Source organism: Salmo salar, chromosome 06 (genome assembly GCF_965601325.2).
Source record: "Salmo salar chromosome 06, fSalSal1, whole genome shotgun sequence".
NCBI lineage: Eukaryota > Metazoa > Chordata > Actinopteri > Salmoniformes > Salmonidae > Salmo > Salmo salar.
Genome location: NC_138296.1, coordinates 45,609,520 through 45,630,000, shown reverse-complemented (window position 1 = coordinate 45,630,000; position 20,481 = coordinate 45,609,520). Strand labels below are relative to the sequence as shown.

Sequence of the window (20,481 nt, the reverse complement as noted above, 5' to 3'; positions counted from 1 at the left end):
AGGGATTGTGTGGTTCAGCCTGATTGACGTGTAAAGGTAGTGTCGTTTCAGTTGGCAGCAGAACGTGTTACTGCAGTACTGAGTGGCAAGAGACTAAACAGACAAGACTACGATAGTACAGTGATTGTTTTCTAATACACACGCTAGCCTACGCATGCACACAAAGCCCACACAGATGGATGTTGTGATAGACAAAAAAAAAGTTAATTTCACTGAACGTGTGAAGCATGGCTCTGTTCCCTTGGAGTTTTCAATCTTACACACCCTGATAGATTACACTTCCTTATCCGGGGTAGCTTGTGTGAGCTGCTAGCAAACACTGGATTTTGATAAGGCACTCTATTGCAACTGAACAACCCCAGATTATTGTTTCAACTTGGAAACAGCATCCTGAAAAACCAAGATGCTTAGCTTGAGTCAAATTGACACTGATTTAAATTACACAATGAAGTTTTGGCTATGAAATTGGCGATGGTAGAGTATCACACATGTTAATTTCTGGATTTGGGGAGAACTGAAACTAACAGCTAAATAACTTTAAGCACGAACATACTAATTAATCTCTTCATCTAGCTTGGTAACGTTACATTAACTGAAATCCTCAATTTGGACTAACCTAGTAAGGTAGATTAAACAATGCAATGTTGTAGAAGTTAATCTTTAGTGACCAGCAAACTAGTTAATCATAATTGATCGTTGTATGCCATCAATCACAATCTGATACTGACTGCTCTGATGTTCTGCTGATGGAAATGCTAACCACATTCCTGTCTTTGATAACGTTAGCTTGCTAGCCTTACGTTAACGCAGCAAGCTAAAACTGGCTGGTTTGTGGTGAAAACAGGAAACGCTTCGTTCAAGAATTCAAATCTGTGAAAATCCAACGTGGCAAATGTAAAATTAAAAATCAGATAATTTAAACGACTGGTCAGCTAGCAAACCTAATTAGTTAGTTAGCTAAACGTTCAACAAATCAAAGAGCAAGCTAGCTAACGTTACTAGTCTTTCACAATCACATCCACACAGACAGGTAACGTGCTATCTAGCGAATGTTAGTTAGCCTACCTGCCCGGGCATCACAAATCATTTACAAACACGCTAAAGAAAATTGTATTGATAATGGAATGTATAATACACAAACAGGAGCAGGTGACTGCGAATTCAAATGCTTGGTTGCAAATGTTTTTTTCCTTACCTTGTCCAGACAATTCACTTTTTCCGTCGGGTACACGATTGTGCCACATCTGCCACACGACGGATTCATGTTTGAGGAATGCTGTTTAGCTGGATAAATTAGACGATAAAAAAAATAACTGTCAACTAAACGTGTTCTTCCCAAACAATACGGGTCGAGTTTGACGGCTGGATTTATCAAATCCCGGAGATTGTTGTCGTTCTAATCGCACAGCTGGCTGTCAGCACACGAACCAGACACGTAAAGCGCGGGCACGGCGCCTCTCTTTCCAATGCCGCGCTCCCGAGGAGAAAGGAAAGGGGGCGGTCCCACAAGGAGACGCTTGATTTCAAAGGCGGCGTTTAGAATTGGATAAACCCTGTGATCAGATATCAATCTCTGGAGATCGATCAGCGTATACTAGATTTGATACTTAAATCCAACACAAATAGCGATACTCAATGCTTTTAAGTTGGTTGATTCCATGGAATGCGGAACTAGGTTTTTCACACCACCGTCACTTGTCATCACCAGTTACCACAGCCACAAAGTCATAAACCCCGCCCATTTCTGCATTTTATCTTCTTGAAATGTGATTTTAAATCTAACCCCAACCTTAACCCTCAACTTAACCACACTGCCAAACTTATGTCTAACCCTAATATTAAATTAAGATCAAAAAGCAAATGTGTGTTTTTATGAGTTTCTTCGATAGAACCAATTTTACTTTGTGGCTGTGCTATGTAGTGGAAACCACCATTACCGTGGAACAAGCGCACGACAAAATCGTGTAAATGACATATAGAAAAGGTATCTAGAATACACGGCAACGCTTTTTATTCCATATGATGATCATGACATCTGCTACAATCTGTATGTAGGCTACTGTGAAGGCCTACATGGAATAAAGTTACAAATACATTTGGTTTGGGTGACATCTGCTGTCGCAAATCAGAATTGGTTTCACTGGTCAGGGTGCAGAAATTACAGGCCAACTATAATTTTCTACTTTTCTGGTTGACATTACAACTAAACAGTATTCATTCAAATGCTTTTATTCTTTGAAAGTACTGTATTTCAAAACATGATCCTCAATCTGGGTTTAATTTATAAGGTCAAAGTCTTCTTTGAAGAGCACTCTGCTGTTTTGAAGGCATTGAATTGCCTATGATCAATTTATGAAATACATTCTTAGCATATACAGTACCGGTCAAAGGTTTGGACACACCAACTCATTCAACAGTTTTTCTTCACTTTTGCTATTTTCTACATTGTAGAATAATAGTGAAGACATCAAAACTATGAAATAACACATATGGAATCATGTAGTAACCAAAAAAGTGTTAAACAAATCAAAATATATTTTATATTTGAGATTCTTCAAAGTAGCAACCCTTTGCCTTGATGGCAGTTTTGCACACTCTTGGCATTCTCTCAACCAGCTTCATGAGGTAGTCAGTCACCTGTAATGCATTTCAATTAATAGGTGTACCTTGTTAAAATGTGTGGAATTTCTTTCCTTCTTAACCTCTATGGGCTCAACAGCCAGTGTAATCCCGTGGCGCGTTATTCAAATTCCTCAAAAATGCAAAAACTTCAATTTTTCAAACATATGACTATTTTACACCATTTAAAAGATAAGACTCTCGTTAATCTAACCACACTGTCCGATTTCAAAAAGGCTTTACAACGAAAGCAAAACATTAGATTATGTCAGCAGTGTACCAAGCCAGAAATAATCAGACACCCATTTTTCAAGCTAGCATATAATGTCACATAAACCCAAACCACAGCTAAATGTAGCACTAACCTTTGATGATCTTCATCAGATGACAACCCTAGGACATTATGTTATACAATACATGCATGTTTTGTTCAATCAAGCTCATATTTATATCAAAAACCAGCTTTTTACATTAGCATGTGACTAGCATGTGACTAGCATTCCCACCGAACACTGCCGGTGAATTTACTAAATTACTCACGATAAACGTTCACAAAAAGCATAACAATTATTTTAAGAATTATAGATACAGAACTCCTCTATGCACTCGATATGTCCGATTTTAAAATAGCTTTTCGGTGAAAGCACATTTTGCAATATTCTCAGTAGATAGCCGGCATCACAGGGCTAGCTATTTAGACACCCAGCAAGTTTAGCACTCATCAAAGTCAGATTTACTATAAGAAAAATGTTATTACCTTTGCTGTCTTCGTCAGAATGCACTCCCAGGACTTCTACTTCAATAACAAATGTTGGTTTGGTTCAAAATAATCCATAGTTATATCCAAACAGCGGCGTTTTGTTCGTGCGTTCAAGACACTATCCAAAAGGGTAAATAAGGGTGACGAGCATGGCGCAATTCGTGACAAATTTTTTTTCGAAATATTCCATTACCGTACTTCGAAGCATGTCAACCGCTGTTTAAAATCTATTTTTATGCCATTTTTCTCATAAAAAAGCGATAATATTCCGACCCGGAATCTGCGTTTAGGTAAACAGACGAAAGAAAATAAAGGATTCGGTCGACTCGGGCACGCGCCTAAGCCCATAGTACTCTGATCGGCCACTTGCCAAAAGCGATAATGTGTTTCAGCCAGAGGCTGCCTCGATATCGTTCAGCTTTTTCCCGGGCTCTGAGAGCCTATGGGAGCCGTAGGAAGTGTCACGTTATTGCAAAGATCCTCAGTCTTCAATAAAAAGAGCCAAGATGAAACACAAGTTGTCAGACAGGCCACTTCCTGCATGGAATCTTCTCAGGTTTTGGCCTGCCATATGAGTTCTGTTATACTCACAGACACCATTCAAACAGTTTTAGAAACTTTAGGGTGTTTTCTATCCAAAGCCAATAATTATATGCATATTCTAGTTACTGGGCAGGAGTAGTAACCAGATTAAATCGGATACGTTTTTTATCCGGCCGTGTCAATACTGCCCCCTAGCCCTAACAGGTTAATGTGTTTGAGCCAATCAGTTGTGTTATGACAAGGTAGGGGTGGTATACAGAAGATACCCCTTTTTGGTAAAAGACCAAGTCCACACGCGCAATAGACATTAGACTGGTGGAAATCTGTCCTGGTCTGATGAGTCCAAATTTGAGCTATTTGGTTCCAACTGCCGTGTCTTTGTGAGACGCAGAATAGGTGAACGGATAATCTCCGCATGTGCGGTTCCCACCGTGAAGCATAGAGGAGGAGGTGTGAAAGTGTGGGGGTGCTTTGCTGGTGGCACTGTCTGTGATTTATTTAGAATTCAAGGCACACTTAACCAGCATGGCTACCACCGCATTCTGCAGCGATACGCCATCCCATCTGCTTTGCGCTTAGTGGGACTATCATTTGTTTTTCAACAGGACAATGACCCAACACACCTCGAGGCTGTGTAAGGGCTATTTGACCAATAAGGAGAATGATGGAGTGCAGAATTAGATGACCTGGCCTCCACAATTACCCGATCTCAACCCAATTGAAATGGTTTGGGATGAGTTGAACTGCAGAGTGAAGAAAAAGCAGCTAACAAGTACTCAGCATATGAGGGAACTCCTTCAAGACTGTTGGAAAAGCATTCCAGGTGAAGCTGGTTGAGAGAATGCCAAGAGTGTGCAAAGCTGTCATCAAGGCAAAGGGTGGCTACTTTGAAGAACCTCAAATATAAAATATATTTTGATTTGTTTAACACTTTTTGGGTTACTACATGATTCCATATGTGTTATTTCATAGTTTTGATGTCTTCACTATTATTCTACAATGTAGAACATAGTAAAAATTAAGATAAACTGTTGAATGAGTTGGTGTGTCCAAACTTTTGACTGGTACTGTAAATTTAAAAAAGCAATACAGGAACAAAACATTCAAACATTAACTATACAATAAAAAAAAGTTGCAGAGATGATCATTGAAGAACATCCACAACCAGTCTTTGTTCTTGTCATGGAAGTGCAGGGATACAGAATCCTTTATAGTGTTTTTTCCATGGATGTTGATAGTCATAACGTATCACAGTTTATTCCAGTTACACATCCCATGGAGGTGTGTGGTAAATGGTGAGTGAGACAGCAATCCGTACCTGCTGAGAAACTTGGAACTCATCCACACCCATACTGAACAAAGAAATTCTAGCAAAGCCTAAAAGTGGCCTCCTCCGGATGTCGCGGATGTCTAAAAGAAGAGTAGAAGACTTTGTCCACCAAAAATTATATAAAATGCCACCCACTTTTTAGCCAATAAAGACAAGGACTATATTGAGGTGATTATTGAAAAATGAATGAACAGAAAAACATTATTTGTGTAATGGAGTAAGGGATGTGTGTGTAGCTCTAAGCTCACTCCTTCCTCTCCTACAAACTCATTTTCATCTCTTCATCATCCAGTTGCTCTTCAGTCCGGTCAGCACTGGCCAGCTTCCATGATTCCCTCCTTCTCATGACCTTCGACCTCCACCTCTGCATAGCTGGAGTGGAATTCCTGCTTCCTGAACTTTATGGATGGCCAGTAGCTGTTGCGTCGCTATTGAAATAAGATCATACAGTTCATTGTTTTAAAAGGTTAAAGAGAATTGGAGGAGAAGTCTACATTTAACAGGACAGAGCTGGTTGAATGTGAGCCCTGATAGTGTTACTAACCTGTAAGAAGTAGAGGGGTGAAGCAGCAGAAGGATGAGAGTTGATGTAAAGAGCCAGAAGTGTCAGAGCCAGCAGTAGCACCAATGCAGCTACTACACCTGCTATAACTCCTGTGTGAGCTGACCCGTCGAGTTGTCTCGGGGGGCCTGTCTTCACGTCTAACCAGCAAAGAGAGACAATGTACAATCAAAATCCTGTAACATGGCTCCATACACACAATTCAAAGTGAATCAAGATCCACCCACCTTCATTGTATAGAATCACATGTTTGGTTTCATCTGGAGGAAGCTCAAATGTAGGATCAGTTTGAATATTGAGCAATTAGGACTCAAACTGCTTCCATTGTTATTTTCCTGAACTTAATTTCTGTGCAATTTCTTTGCATGTTCTAAGAATACTCAGATTACTGTAGGCACTGGCTAAAGACAGACACTGAGCACTAGAGCATTACTATGCAGGTTCTTCTAGCTCTGTTTAACGCTGCTGCATGCACAGTTGAACTCTGATACTCCGATATAAACCCTCCCAGGCACACTCATTTACAGACTTGACTTACTCTCCGTGGCAGGGCCTTCTAGTAGGGGCTCCAGGGGAGTGGTGACCTCAGAGTCTGAGGGAACTGAAGGGTCAATGGAGCTGTCTGGTCTCCCCATGGAATAATCCTCACATGTGACATCTTTGGCCTGTCCATATAATGGATGGGAATTGTGGTTTTAACAGAGGAAGCTGAGACTGTGATTTACATTTGATGTACAGTGCATGTAAAGTATGTGAACGTTCATTGACATTGTCCAATTCTACCTCTTCTGAACAGGCGTAGTCCAGCCACTCCTGCCTGTGTCTGTCCATTCCGTCTGAGCACCTGAAACAGACACAGATGTCAAACACAAAGAAACAAGGACTCCTTTATTCAGATAGTGACCTACATTCCTCTCCTGCTCACCTCTGGAGGATGTTGCACCAGGTACAGCCAGAGGTTAGGTTGGACGAGAGGCAGAGTTCACAGCTGTCATGCTGCAGACAGGCTGGACAGAGGGAGGGAGAGACAGAGAGACCTGGGTTTTTGATTCTGCAGCGACACGATTGGCGTCAGCATTAACATTATACTAAGCTGTGCCTGTGACTGGTTATTGAGGATGAAATGTCTGAGAGGCCTGTATGAGGGATAGAGATTAGCTGCTTACTAGGCAATGCAGTGAACTCAAAGGCAGAGTTGTTGGTGATCTTAGTTGTATCGATGTCCAACCGATGGTACTCGTAGAGCCGACGTTGGGCATCTATGTGAGAGATATCGTTTCAGATCATTTTAGCAAAAGCCTTTGACATCAAAGATTTGCCAACCTGGATAACTGTGGGTTAGGGTTAGGGAACCCTTTGGTGCTAACCTGAGGATTGAGGGGATGGCAGGTTTACCAGGAATGCATCTGACAACCCTGCCTTCACTTGGTGCTCAGCAGAACTTATCACCTCCACTGGCAAAGGTATCTGAAAGAGCAAGATTGACAGGTAGAGAGAAAATGGACCGAGAAACAGAAAAGTGTGACTGTGTTAAGATGGAATACATTAAAATCAAAGACGTGTTGAACAAGGTTCATTAGTGTGCATGTAAGTCTCTCTCACATCTCTGTAGCTGAAGGTGATGGTCCCTGTGAGGTGCAGGGCAGCCTGGAAGGTGTATGCCCCCTCTGCTTCCCTCCCGTGGAGTCTCACCCGCTCCCACTGCACCACAAACACCTCACCTGTGGTCAGTACAGGACAGGTCACACAGAGGTCAACCAAGGGTCAAAAGTCAAATAACAAGCGTTGTCTGAATGTTACTCTATGGCTCACCATTGTCCAGGTACTGCACAATAGACTCCTTGGAGAAGCTGGGGTCAAAGTTGGCCATGAGGGGGGCGATGTACTGTGTTGCTGTCAGCATGCGGTGTGTGACCTCTCCCATGAAAATAAACCCTGGGGAAGGTCAGAGGTCAGGGTTCTATGGAGATGCATGGCAAGTGGCAACTGGTAGTTACAATAGTTCATTCCTTCTAGGCTTAACGTAAGTAACAAGCAGGGAGTAGAAAGGAAGCATTATGATAAGTGGCTCCATCTGAGTTTGAACAACTTGCCATGTGTCGGAAGAATAATGAAATGTACCTCCTGTTGCTATGGTAATCTGCCTCAAATAATGTCCGTAGAAGGGGAAGTCAAATGAGAGGGCGACCTTCTGGAATACGAGGAAGAGAGAGAGGGAGGGAAATGAAATACGCGTGCACGTGTGTGCCCGTGTATGTGTGTGTGTATCTGTGTGTATGACTCACCGCAGCTTGTCTGTGTGTGTTGGACAAAATGCCATGCATTCTGACTTGGCCATGCTCTAGGTCGTTTAGATCTACCCAGAGTTCATCTGTGCGCTGGTCATCAGGGCCAAAACTACGCCATGAGTAATACCTACCAGCGTCCTCCTGTTATAAAAACAGTAGAGGTGAGTGCAAGAGGAGAAGTTGAGGGATGAGATGGGAGAGATAGAATAATGGTGTGAGAAGGGATGGAGAGGAGATGTTATAATGAACAACAGGGTTAACAGGGAAAGCAACATTTGAATGCAGGCCCACATAAACAAAGAAACACACACTCTACATTGAGTGCCAGTCTCCAGTTTATTACATAGTAGTATAACAAGAGAGGGATACTAAATATAAAGAATGCAGGGTGCATACTAAATAAGTTAAGAGGATACGCTTTTAGAAACCTTAGGATATCCTTGAATGTCTTGGACTGTAAATTTCAGCCCCAAGGTTGAAATGATTCACTGCAATTTGATTTGATCTGCATTGTTCAACTCTTTTCAATATACCCTCTGCAGTCTAATGCGGTTCAACATTGATTTGTTTTGTCTAAGGCCAGCAGGGAGCAGTATTCTACCACCACAACTGGAACAAGCGAATCTCGCGTTGACATACTGTATGTACATATCTTGCCCACACTAGTGTGTTGTTGGACCACTGCCCCAGCGCCACTCACCACTAAGTGTGTCATGTTGTCTGGTAGGGTGTCAATGGTCAGTCCTCCTCCCAGTACTTCCCTGGCTACCCTGGCGTAACCCAGCCACGGCTCTCTGGGGGTCCTGTGTGATGGCTTCTCATGCTGCTGTCCATTCACATGATACCGCATCTCTGTCCAAAACACAGTGAGCCAGTGACACAGATCAAGTCAGTGTCAGTCAGAAGATCCCACTCGGTCAAATTATAAACAAATCAAGCATTTGCTTTAGGCAGAGTTGGGGAAGTTTCTCTGAAAATATTTAACCAAGCAACCAATTACTTCTCACTGGTAGAAGTTAAGCTACACTCAAGCTAGCCTTAAGAAAAATATACTTTGTGAAAAATCGCTCTGGAGTCAGATGTCAACAGAATGTGTAATTTAGCCCATTAACACAAATCAGTTTAAAGTGAGAATTAGGCAGGTCTAATGCTGAAAAAAGAAAGGACATTCTTGCCTACATCACCCAGATTTTCTTTTTGCAAAAAAGTAGTGTGTAGTTCAGTAGTTAGCTACACCCATGGCAGAAAAAAAGTAATTAACTTCTGAAAACACGACCAAGATTAGAATTGAGTTCAACTACCACAAAGCTACTGCAAAATGTAGTTAAATTACTAGTTGAACTACATGTAGTTCACTACTCCCCAACACTGGCTTTAGGTCACTGCATAGCCCTGAAGCAAGTGTGTATTTCTCAATGCAATGGTTTGGATATTGTGGGCTGAAAGTGAACATAGCATTAACATATCTCTGGCCATGAGGGAATGCTGACATGCATTTCAACTTCTGAACTCCTTTTTTCAGAGTTCCTATACCTGCACCCGCACGCACCCACGCATGCACCCGCACACACACACACACACACACACACACACACACACACACACACACACACACACACACACACACACACACACACCAAAGCTACTTACAATACAGCATATGTTCCACAACATTCTGCTAAAACATTATCCAAACAAATAACTCAATGTGGATTTGAGATCTTCTGGGATTAGGAGGGACAAATCTCTGAGGACCTCCGTTGTTATCAGATAACACACGTCCCCACATCACTCTGCTTGAGGCCACAATGCATCTGGTTATACTGCTTCTCAGGCCGCAGCCACATAGAGATTTTCTGTCCGGAAATTACCCAAATTACCGATTCAACCAGAATGCATATAGGATTTTTATCCGTTTTCATTTTTCTATGTGTGGCCGTAGCCTCATTCAGGTTTTGTATGCACATTGTGATGTAGAGCCCCCCCCCCCCCCCTCCCCCTCCTCCCCCCACTGGACATTTTGTTTAGTTGCATCTGGTTGGTTTTCTGCTAAAGTACTTTGAGCAGGGGGCGGGAAGCAGGGAGTGTTTTTGTTCGGTTTGGGACATTTCTCAGTGCAGTGCAGATGCTGTCATTTTTGTTTTTGTTTGTTTATTCTGGCCCTGCATGGCAATTGCTTGTGAGTTATTGAGATGGTTAGTTGCCAGTTCATCTAGATAAGTCAGGAGGTGTTTGACATGAGTGGTGCTGGAGATGTTGTTGTCTGTGCTAGCTACATTCCATTACTAATTCTGCTGGCCTTTCGCCATCCAGTGTCATAAGATGCTGGCTAGCAATGTTTGCAACATCCAAGCCTTCTCGTTTATGTCAGCAGTGTTGTGTTTTATGTGCACAGAACTTTGTACGTGCATTCTATCTTTTATAATGCACTTCTGTATAGAATACAGTTGCGAGATAAAGTTGTATATCAAGCTTTATCTTGAAAACTTGACTGCTGACATGCACGTTTTTGGGGGATTGTATTCATTGCACTAATGATCAAAATACTAAAATATACATTTTGAGTGAACTATACCTTTACAGCTAGAATCCTTAGTTGCTACATACATTTTTGGACAAATTAATGATATATAGCCATTACATCCTGAAGAATATAACTTATAAATACCTCATGAGTATAGTTCAACTGTTGTACCCCATCAGAACCTAACATACAAGCTTGTTTTACTCCAATGTTTGAACATAATGGAAATTTAAACCATCAACACTGTATAGCCTCAAAACATAGTTACAACTATACTTTTGATATCATGGATTATCAGTCCTTGCATCCATAGCTCTGACTATGAATTTGAGAGTGGTTACAATTCTCTAGGCCCATTCCTCAGCCTTCAGAATATAAAACATGTGGTAAGGTCAACTTTAAATAAGCTTGGCAAAAAAAGAAATGCCCTCTCACTGTCAACAGAGTTTATTTTCAGCAAACTTAACATGTGTAAATATTTGTATGAACATAAGATTCAACAACAACTGACACATAAACTGAACAAGTTCCACAGACATGTGACTAACAGAAATGGAATAATGTGTCCCTGAACAAAGGGGGGGGGGGGGTCAAAATCAAAATGAACAGTCAGTATCTGGTGTGGCCACCAGCTATATTAAGTAATGCAGTGCATCTCCTCCTCATGGACTGCACCAGATTTGCCAGTTCTTGCTGTGAGATGTTACCCCACTCTTCCACCTGCAAGATCCCAGACATTTCTGGGGGGAATGGCCCTAGCCCTCACCCTCTGATCCAACAGGTCCCAGACGTGCTCAATGGGATTGAGATCCGGGCTCTTCGCTGGCCATGGCAGAACACTGACATTCCTGTCTTGCAGGAAATCAAGCACAGAATGAGCAGTATGACTGGTGGCATTGTCATGCTGGAGGGTCATGTCAGGATGAGCCTGCAGGAAGGGTACCACATGAGGGAGGAGGATGTCTTCCCTGTAACGCACAGCGTTGAGATTGCCTGCAATGACAACAAGCTCAGTCTGATGATGCTGTGACACACTGCCCCAGACCATGACGGACCCTCCACCTCCAAATCGATCCCGCTCCAGAGTACAGGCCTCGGTGTAACGCTCATTCATTCCTTCGACGATAAACGCAAATCCGACCATCACCCCTGGTGAGACAAAACTGTGACTCGTCAGTGAAGAGCACTTTTTGCCAGTCCTGTTTTGTCCAGCGACGGTGGGTTTATGCCCATGGGCGACGTTGTTGGCTGATGAGGACCTGCCTTACAACAGGCCTACAAGCCCTCAGTCCAGCCTCTCTCAGCCTATTGTGGACAGTCTGAGCACTGATGGAGGGATTGTGCGTTCCTGGTGTAACTCGGGCAGTTGTTGTTGCCATCCAGTACCTGTCCCGCGGGTGTGATGTTCGGATGTACCAATCCTGTGCAAGTGTTGTTACACGTGGTCTGCCTGTCTGTCCTTTCTCCCTGTAGTGCTGTTTTAGGCGTCTCACAGTACGGACATTGCAATGTATTGCCCTGGCCACATCTGCAGTCCTCATGCCTCTTTGCAGCATGCCTAATGCACTTTCACGCAGATGAGCAGGGACCCTGAGCATCTTTCTTTTGGTGTTTTTCAGAGTCAGTAGAAAGGCCTCTTTAGTGTCCTAAGTTTTCATAACTGTTACCTTAATTGCCTACCGTCTGGATTTGTATTTTTACGAATTATCTTTGAAAGACAGGGTCTTGAAAAATTGACGTTTCTTTTTTTTGCTGAGTTTACTAACAATTTTTTTTGTTTTGTTATCTGCATTGGACTATTTTGTCTATTATCATACAGTACATATCCGTTATTATCAGCGTCATCATTACATTAATCGTTTTTTCCTGGTGAACTTGCCTGCCTGATCCAGACAGCTTCAAAGTTGCGCAACTTTTAGGAATATTTCGTCCTGCTCTGAAAGATGGGGTGTGTTCATGACGTCACACGTACTATATAAATCTCACCGCACGTGTTTTCTTTTTTCAAACGGAGTGTCTCTTCTAACCCTAAATTTGTGCTTCTTCCTGTACGATACGTTTACTGTTTTGTTTCTTGCTTTCAGTAGACGACAGGAAGTTATCGAATATCGGTAGGCATATGGCAAACAAAAAAGCAAAGAAATTCACTCTGTGACGCTCACTCTTCCCGGTGGAATCACCATGAACATGCCGTGGTCAGCATGGCTGCCGCGAAGGGTTCGTCTCTGCTGCTCTGGTGATTTTTCTCTGGAAAGAACTTGTTGAGCAGATCAAACTGAGCTGGGTAACAGGCGGATGTAAATGATGATTCTGGTCGAAAGCCCGTGCTCAAACATTTTCAATCGTTTACCAAGTTATAAAATGTGCAGTCTGTTCACGTTTGAATTTGCTTGCTAGATTAGGGAGAGAGATGTTCGTTATTTTTCGGATACCGTGTGTGATAGAACTCCGACTCGGAACACGGCATTTTTTGTTACCAGATTTTGTTGTTGCACTAACTGGATGTAATCAATTCTGACTGGCACAGGCATGAATTGTATATTACCAGTGCCCTTACTGAACGTTCAGAACGTTTAGGTATAGTTGAAGAAGGCTGTGTCATACATCCGGCCCAGGGTAGGCCGTCATTGTAAATAATTGTTTCTTTACTGACTTGCCTGATTAAGTAAAAATTCTGGTGCTTGACTAACACTAGGCCACAATTTGTGTACATGTGCCTTGTTTCTGACAAATCTGAAAAGAAGCTTATGTTTAGCATATAAACGGAAACCTAACCCAAACACTGAAATAACCTGCAAGTGGAATGTGTAGAGGGAGCTAGGGGTTGTAGTTGGCCAGCTCTGATCAGTTAAGTGGTCTAGAGTAAAACCCTCAAGGCCATCAGTACTTAAATCACTGGCTAATCACCAAGACAACAAGAGGAGCCTGCCTGTCTACAGGACTGAGAGGGGGGCAGGAGGTGGAGGAAGCGACGTCACGCATGCAAAACACAGTCTGGATGGAAGCGTGACTCTTTACCACAACAGTCCATTACTATTAAGATGTCACTTCCTAATAGTAAAGGGCTGTTGTGGTAAAGAGTCACGCTGCCAACATGTGACGGAGCACAGTGTTTTGCATGTGCTCCGTCACGCTAGTAGGATGATTGATGGTAGAAGGGAGTGAAGAGGGTTTAAGTGCAGCTAAGGTTTATCCAACCCCGCCCCCCACCCCCCCGTCTTAAATAGACTCAGGAAACCAGGGGTTTATCACTCCATATTTGTAAATCAATAATGTCTTATTTTATCGCCATTATCATTTGACATTCTTACCTGGTACACTCTGAATGGCTCTATTAGATATCTATTTCAAAGGAAATGTTCAGTGTTATATGTCACTAAAACATAATGACCACCATGTTGAAGCATGTACTACACTGTCCAACTGGATGTATATAACTGATATAGATCCTATAATCACTGTTAAATTCCTATGCGTTCTATAGCCTGGTCCCAGATCTGTTTGTGCTTTTGCCCTGCTCCATTGTCAAGACAAACATATGTTTGGTAGTCAGCTCGAGTATTTGAACCAACAACCTTTTAGTTACTGTCCCAACACTCTTAACTGGTAGTCTACCTACTGCCTGCTTGGCAAGTGAGCAGAAACAAACTGACTAGCACCAAGGCTAGTAATTATATGGCATAACCCTACAGACTTATACCCAGAGCAGGGGGAGACCAATTAAATACATCAAGAGGCTTCAAGTCGAGATCAGGAGTATATAGAGAGCTGTGAAGGGGGAGATAGGAAATGGAGGGGACTAAAGGACAATTAAAATGCTAAAAGAGTGTGAGAGGCCAATGATAGTGGGTAGTGTCACGAGGGAGATTTGGTCCTAGATTTGTTTTGTATCCTTGCTCTTCTTTTTGAGGAAAAGTACAGGCACAGTCTGCAAAATAAAATATAAAAAGTCTAATTGGATCTCTGGTGTCACGTTTTCCCCATAGACATATGCGTTTGCCAGCACTGCAGCATGTTTCTGGGGAAATAAGGTATGGTATGATTGGTGATGTGAAACATATAGGACCGTTCTATTTCTATGGCTACAACATCCAATTATCTTGTGAACCCAGTTTCAGCACAGTACTACAATCCAGGGTCATCTCCCCAGATGGGAGAGAGAGAACATACAGAACCAGTTTGAAGAATCAGGCACGTGTGACTATGGTGTTTGAGAAGGTCTGTTTTTAAAATCAGCAGGCGGGGGTGATATATCATGTATTGCAGTGGCTCCCAAACTTTTTCACTCTGCTCCCCCCCCCCCCCCTTCTATCATTGGCGAACGTCCTGTTGTTTGTTCATGTGGTATCTGAGTGACTCAAGCATTACAACAAAATCAACGGGCAAAAAAATCAACCTAAACAACGTTAGCTAACATGGGCTAGTTGATCTGGACATTTCTGACAAGTTATAAATATCTCTACGGTGACTGACACGGCAAGAGGAGAACTGCAAATGCACTACCCATTTTGGTGCGTTCTGCCATTTACAACTTTTAAAAGTAGGTTGAAAGCCCAACTGACTTCCCCCCTGCCGACCCCTCGGCCCCACAGTCTGGGAACCACTGATGTATTGGAATGCCTTATGACAGAGGACAAATAGGATATGACAGGTGAGAATAGCATTATAACATAAACACCTCTTCTGTTAGAATATAAGGCTCACACAGAGTGTCTGGCCTGCTTTATCACAGGCAACTGTCACTTAGTCACAGACCTCAGGCTTTCATTTGATATTAATTGTCTTAAACAATTGGAGTCCAGGTATGCTAAAATACTATTTTAAATGACCAAAGGGATAGAACTAGAGCCCAAACGAATTTCACGGGAGGGTCATCTGCCCCCACCCTCTCAGGCATAAACAACATGGTAAAGTTTAAACTACAGCTCATAGGCCGATAGTCAGTCAGTCTTCTGGCCTGAGCACTAAAGTAACCCTGATGCTGTGAAACCACTCGGCCCATATTTCCAGGCCTGTTTCTGTGAGTGGTCAGTCAGACCGGGAGGCAAGAGGGCACTCCCTTTCCTGCATGGGAGAGGCTGCTAGGGCTGGCTCAGGATCAGCCGGATGGCACATTACTTCCACAGCTCAACTCAATGTGGCTGATCATATGAATATGACTTCCCTTCTTTTTTATTTTTGCGCTGACTCTATGCACACTCACAGAACTCTACACACTCACTCACACTGACATTCCAGCACACGCACTTAATTTGCTCACACACATAACATGCACACACTCACATACGATGATCATATGCACTGCTGCTACTCTGTTTATCATATATCCTGATGCCTGATGATCATCTTACCCCTATACATATCTACCTCTATCACTCCAGTATCCCTTGTAAATATGATATAGGCACTGACCCTGTATATAGCATACTTACTTTCTCGTGTTCTTGTTTCTATTTCTTGTGTATTTTTGTTCTACTTTATAGCACTACAATAATATTGATTACTGCATTAGGAAAGGCATTTCACTGTACACGTGACAATAAAAACATGAAACTACAAATCCACAGCATATTATCATTGATACCTGAATTATAATGTGAACTTTTGACCTAATATGGGAAAAATGTAGTTTTGTTTTCAAAATATTGCTAAATATTTTTTTTCAGACATTATTATGATGAATTATTGTAATGTATGGTGATTATTAAGGTTTGTGCCCAGGTCATAGCATTGCCTTTCAACAAGCGGGTCCAGTCTTTACACCAGGGACGGGCAACTTTTATGGGGGTGGGGGCCACCAAAAAATGGAATTCATCATGAGGGTCCGCAGTGGCTCGTGGGTCTGCTCACCCACATCCATACCCCCCAACCTTGCGAGCAAAACATTTTAGCGGCCCCCCTCGTGACAGCGAAGAGGGTAAAAAAAGGTTTCCTGCAATTTTGCAATTTTATAACTGATTTCATGCAATTCTACTTGCAATTCTATTTTTCCATGGGGCGGAGAGTTTTACACCATGTATATTCTAGTATTCTAATTCTCAACAGTAAGTTGAGACCCCGACTGAGTTCCTAAAAAATATATATATTATTTTGTACTGGTCCACGGGCCTACAAAAAGGGGGCCTGGCCGCCAGCTACCCATCCCTGCTTTACATTGACACATACTGCAGGCACACACACCCACTCACTACAGCTGCAGTGGTAATTGTAGGGTCAGACCCACAAGAGGAACAACCACCATACAGACTGCCCACTGAAAGCGACTGTGAAGAGTCTGAAAACCTTGCATGCAGCTAATCAAGCAAATTGTCCTCACATTATAACTTGGACACATTACTAATATCATTAAAATAAAATGTATGCCACCTGATGGGTTGCATAAAGCACAAAAAGTTGCATGATAAAACGGATAAGGTAGCAGGCGTTATGCTGAAACAAGATTTTCTATTCTGAAAAAACACCAAGATCTCTTCTATGAAAACAAGTGAGCAATGATGACCTCACACTTCCTCTGTTATGGTGAAACCCAATCTCTCAGTGGATGAGGGAAAGGAATTAATTCTGGTTTTCATTGTATGATAAGACAAAGCCCATAACGAACTAAGTTAGGCAACTCAATGAAGATCAGGGCTGAACCATGTCTTATTCCCCAATGCCAACATCACGCCTCATCGTTAAAGGGCAATTCCACCACTTTTCAACCTCATTTTCATTATTTCCAGCACACACGGTTGTCTACATATGTGAAAACGGCACATTTATACACTTTGTAGAAGAAAAATGTAAAGTTAAAAAGTCATCAAAAGTTGAAAGATTTTAACAACTGTGATTTTCAAACACTATGAGGTTTCACTGTGACACGGCGAACAACCCCCCCCCCCCCCCCCCCCGGCTAGAAACAAGGTTTTAAAAATCCCTGTTTTATTTTGTTTCTTTTAATCCTACAGAGAAGCACATTTTAGGGCCTTTTCCTCTTATCTATTTAACCCCAGATCATAAAAACATGACGGTAACACGTATGTACCCACTGGTATGGTGCTGGAGATAATGAATATGTGGTTGAAAGTGGCATATTGAGTTGCCCTTTAGGATTGTAGGTTCTTTGTCTCCCTCCCTGTCTCTTTATCCTTACTTCACGGATCCTTCTGTTCTCTTGGAACTTGCCAGAAGTGTCTGTATAGATGTCACAATGACTCTTGCTGTTGCCGATCAAAATCTCCACGACAGCGAAATCACATCTATGGATGTCATCCACAAAGATATTTAGTATATCCAGATTTATCCTTTCCATTTTTATTCTGTTCAGGCTTGGCCCCAGTATGGCTGCACCAGACACAAGTCGTTTGTTAAATGAAATTCTCAACAGGACAAAGAACAGAGAGCCAAGCTCTGAGGTCAGCAGCCTCACAATTCATTTTCATCCCTCAAGCTATAATCTGCCTTAGCTGCTGCAGATAGCTCTCAAGGGGTAGCTCCACTTGATCCTATTTCAAACAGCTTTTTTACACTGCATGTAAAAAATAAAATAATCTAATTTTATTCTGTGTAAGATAAACAAGAAAAGCAATTAATTCAGCTCAGTGAAGAGCTGTTGCTGTTTTGAAGGTGGTAGATAGTAACAGGGAAGGAGAATGGGATGCATCTTCCTTTCCCATTGGAATATTGGAGCAAAACAAAGGTCACGAGGGGAATACACTCAGCAAAGAAAGGAAATAAAATATTTATTCGGAGCAGAGATTTGGCTAATAAGGCTTACAGGATTTATTGAGAGGTGAAGAGGTCATAGAAAGAGGAGTGTGGTGGTGGGACAGTGTTAGTGACAAATCTAAGTACTCAATCTCTAATAAAAGGCTTTATATGGCTAGGAGGAGAAACACATCACGATGCATCCCCCTCCATCAGTCTACCAGCATTCCTGTCACACCCCAAGCACTCAGAAATGCATACGCTTTCAACACACGTACATACAAACACACATGTAATATGTCATTGTTGTACTGTATGTGTGTCTACAGTTTTGGTCAATGTTGTGTTAGTTGTTTTGTGTGAAACTTTGTTCCTCCTGCTGCTGTTGGACCAGGTGTCTCTTGAATTATTTTTATTTTTTATCTCAATGAGAAAAACCTGGATAAAAAAAAACATGATTCAACAAGCTACCACCTTTTTGCCTACATTCCTCAACAGTTTTTTCTCTCTGTCTTGTCCCCTCTTCTTTCCCACCCTGGACTGCCTTACTTTTAGGCTAGCAGAGTGGCAGGGAGAAACATGTCCAAATCTAATTTTAGGCAGAAGCAACGCTGTTTTGTGGGTTGTTGTTCTGAGTCATTCTGGAACATGGTGTTTTTTATGGTTACACTTTCATTGTAAACTAGGTCACTTACTTTTCTGCACAAACAAAAAGTATAAGGGTATGCCCATTTCCAAACACAATCATGAACCTGCACCATTTTCCATATATAAGTAAGTTAGTAAAAACAGTGTCTTCAAAGATATCTCTATGTAGGTCATTGAAGCCATAAGATATTAAAAAAAACAAATCCATAACACACACACATCTTTTTTTATGTTAATTACAAAAGTTATTATTCCATGTGATCATAAATTGCTGTGACAGGTGGACAGATGTAAATGGCATATATTATGTAAATAAAGGATGATTCTGGGATAAAAAAAGTAGAGAAGAGTCTGGATGAGGTTACTATTGTAAGGCAGAAAGTACAACACCTGACTGACCTGAAGACAGGCTGTGTGAAGCATTGGAAGCTGCTGAGGGGAGGACGGCTCATAATAACGTCTGGAACGGAGCGAATGGAATGGCATCAAACACATTGAAACCATGTGTTTGATGTATTTCATACCATTCCACTAACTCCACTCCAGCCATTACGACAAGCCCGTCCTCCCCAATTTAGGTGCCACCAACCTCCAGTGTAATGAAGAGTGATCCATGGGGGAAATGAGGAGGGAAGGAGGGAGGAAACAACAGGTGAAAAAAAGGTGATGAAGTACAGTGAGAAAAGAGAATCAGGATGGAAAACACAGGAGAGGTAGGGGAGAAAGAAAAGCTTACCTGTTTGTTGCTGAGCCCAAACTCTCCCCAACTCTGCCTGGGAGAGACAGATGAGTAGCAGGGCACTGAGACACATGTTGTTTAGCAACAACAAAAACACAGCTCTTTCCCTCTCACTCTTCCTTCTTCTCCCTCTCTTCTCTTTCAACTACACAGTTTCTCCTGGTCCCAGTCACCCTGTAGCTCCCTCTCCCCCCCCCTCCCCTCCCTCCCTCACATGCTCTCTCCCCTTACACACTCTCTCTCCCTCTACAACACCCTCTTAAAACTGTTCTTCCGTTGCCATGGTGATTACAAAGACAGAGGGATGATAAGGTGTAGCAGCTGAGGAGATGAAAGTGTTCTCTCTCTCTCTCTCTCTCCCTGCATGTCCTGCCTCTCTCGTGTTTTCTATCCATCCTCTTTGCTTTGATGTGCCCCACGCTCTGTCTCTCTCCCTCCATATTTTGACTGGGATGCTAGTGAAATCATTTGGAATCACAGTGGAGCCCTCTCTCTTATCTCTTAGGGAACTCAATAGTAGAGGAGTACATGCATGCCATGGTATCTCCTAGCCCTGGACAATGATATAGTCTCTCTCTGTGTTCAGACATGGCTGCTGCAGAGAATTAAATGAATGCAGTAAAAACAGTTAACAGCACTTCTAACCATACAGCCACCATACCAGATAATTACCACGACGACATTTACAGGTACTGTCCATAAGCACTTTAGTTTTGGGATTCCATGCCCGCTGCTATGAATGTTTATTTGGTCAATAAAAACAACCATATTGTCTGAGTATT

General features: G+C 42.2%; 2 protein-coding genes across 2 annotated transcripts in view; both read right to left on the bottom strand.

The window, feature by feature from the left end:
• The window catches only part of LOC106607249 (LIM and SH3 domain protein 1), a 32,600-nt gene extending 31,109 nt beyond the window's left edge, over nt 1–1,491 (bottom strand). Inside the window, exon 1 of the mRNA XM_014204028.3 lies at nt 1,196–1,491. Coding sequence (XP_014059503.1) covers nt 1,196–1,264 — 69 coding nt within the window. The 5' untranslated portion in view covers nt 1,265–1,491. The remainder of the gene's footprint in view (nt 1–1,195) is intronic.
• Nucleotides 1,492–4,932: 3,441 nt separating this feature from the next.
• LOC106607251 (plexin domain-containing protein 1) lies at nt 4,933–19,878 on the bottom strand. The gene is made up of 13 exons (XM_014204030.3): nt 19,697–19,878; nt 8,803–8,954; nt 8,100–8,243; nt 7,936–8,005; nt 7,627–7,749; nt 7,417–7,535; nt 7,182–7,281; nt 6,981–7,073; nt 6,740–6,821; nt 6,598–6,658; nt 6,353–6,479; nt 5,797–5,954; nt 4,933–5,680 (listed from the first exon to the last, which is right to left on the bottom strand). Exons 1-13 carry the CDS (start codon nt 19,770–19,772, stop codon nt 5,561–5,563), a joined length of 1,425 nt encoding a protein of 474 aa, XP_014059505.1. The 5' UTR covers nt 19,773–19,878; the 3' UTR covers nt 4,933–5,560.
• Nucleotides 19,879–20,481: the final 603 nt, after the last annotated feature.

Coding starts and splice junctions, on each gene's coding strand:
- LOC106607251 (XM_014204030.3), bottom strand. CDS start 19,772: ATGTGTCTCAGTGCCCTGCTACTCATCTGTCTCTCCCAGGCAGAGTTG. Junction 7,750..7,935: donor GATTACCATAGCAACAGGAG/GTACATTTCATT, acceptor GACCTTCCCCAG/GGTTTATTTTCATGGGAGAG. Junction 6,822..6,980: donor TGAGTTCACTGCATTGCCTA/GTAAGCAGCTAA, acceptor CCCTCTGTCCAG/CCTGTCTGCAGCATGACAGC.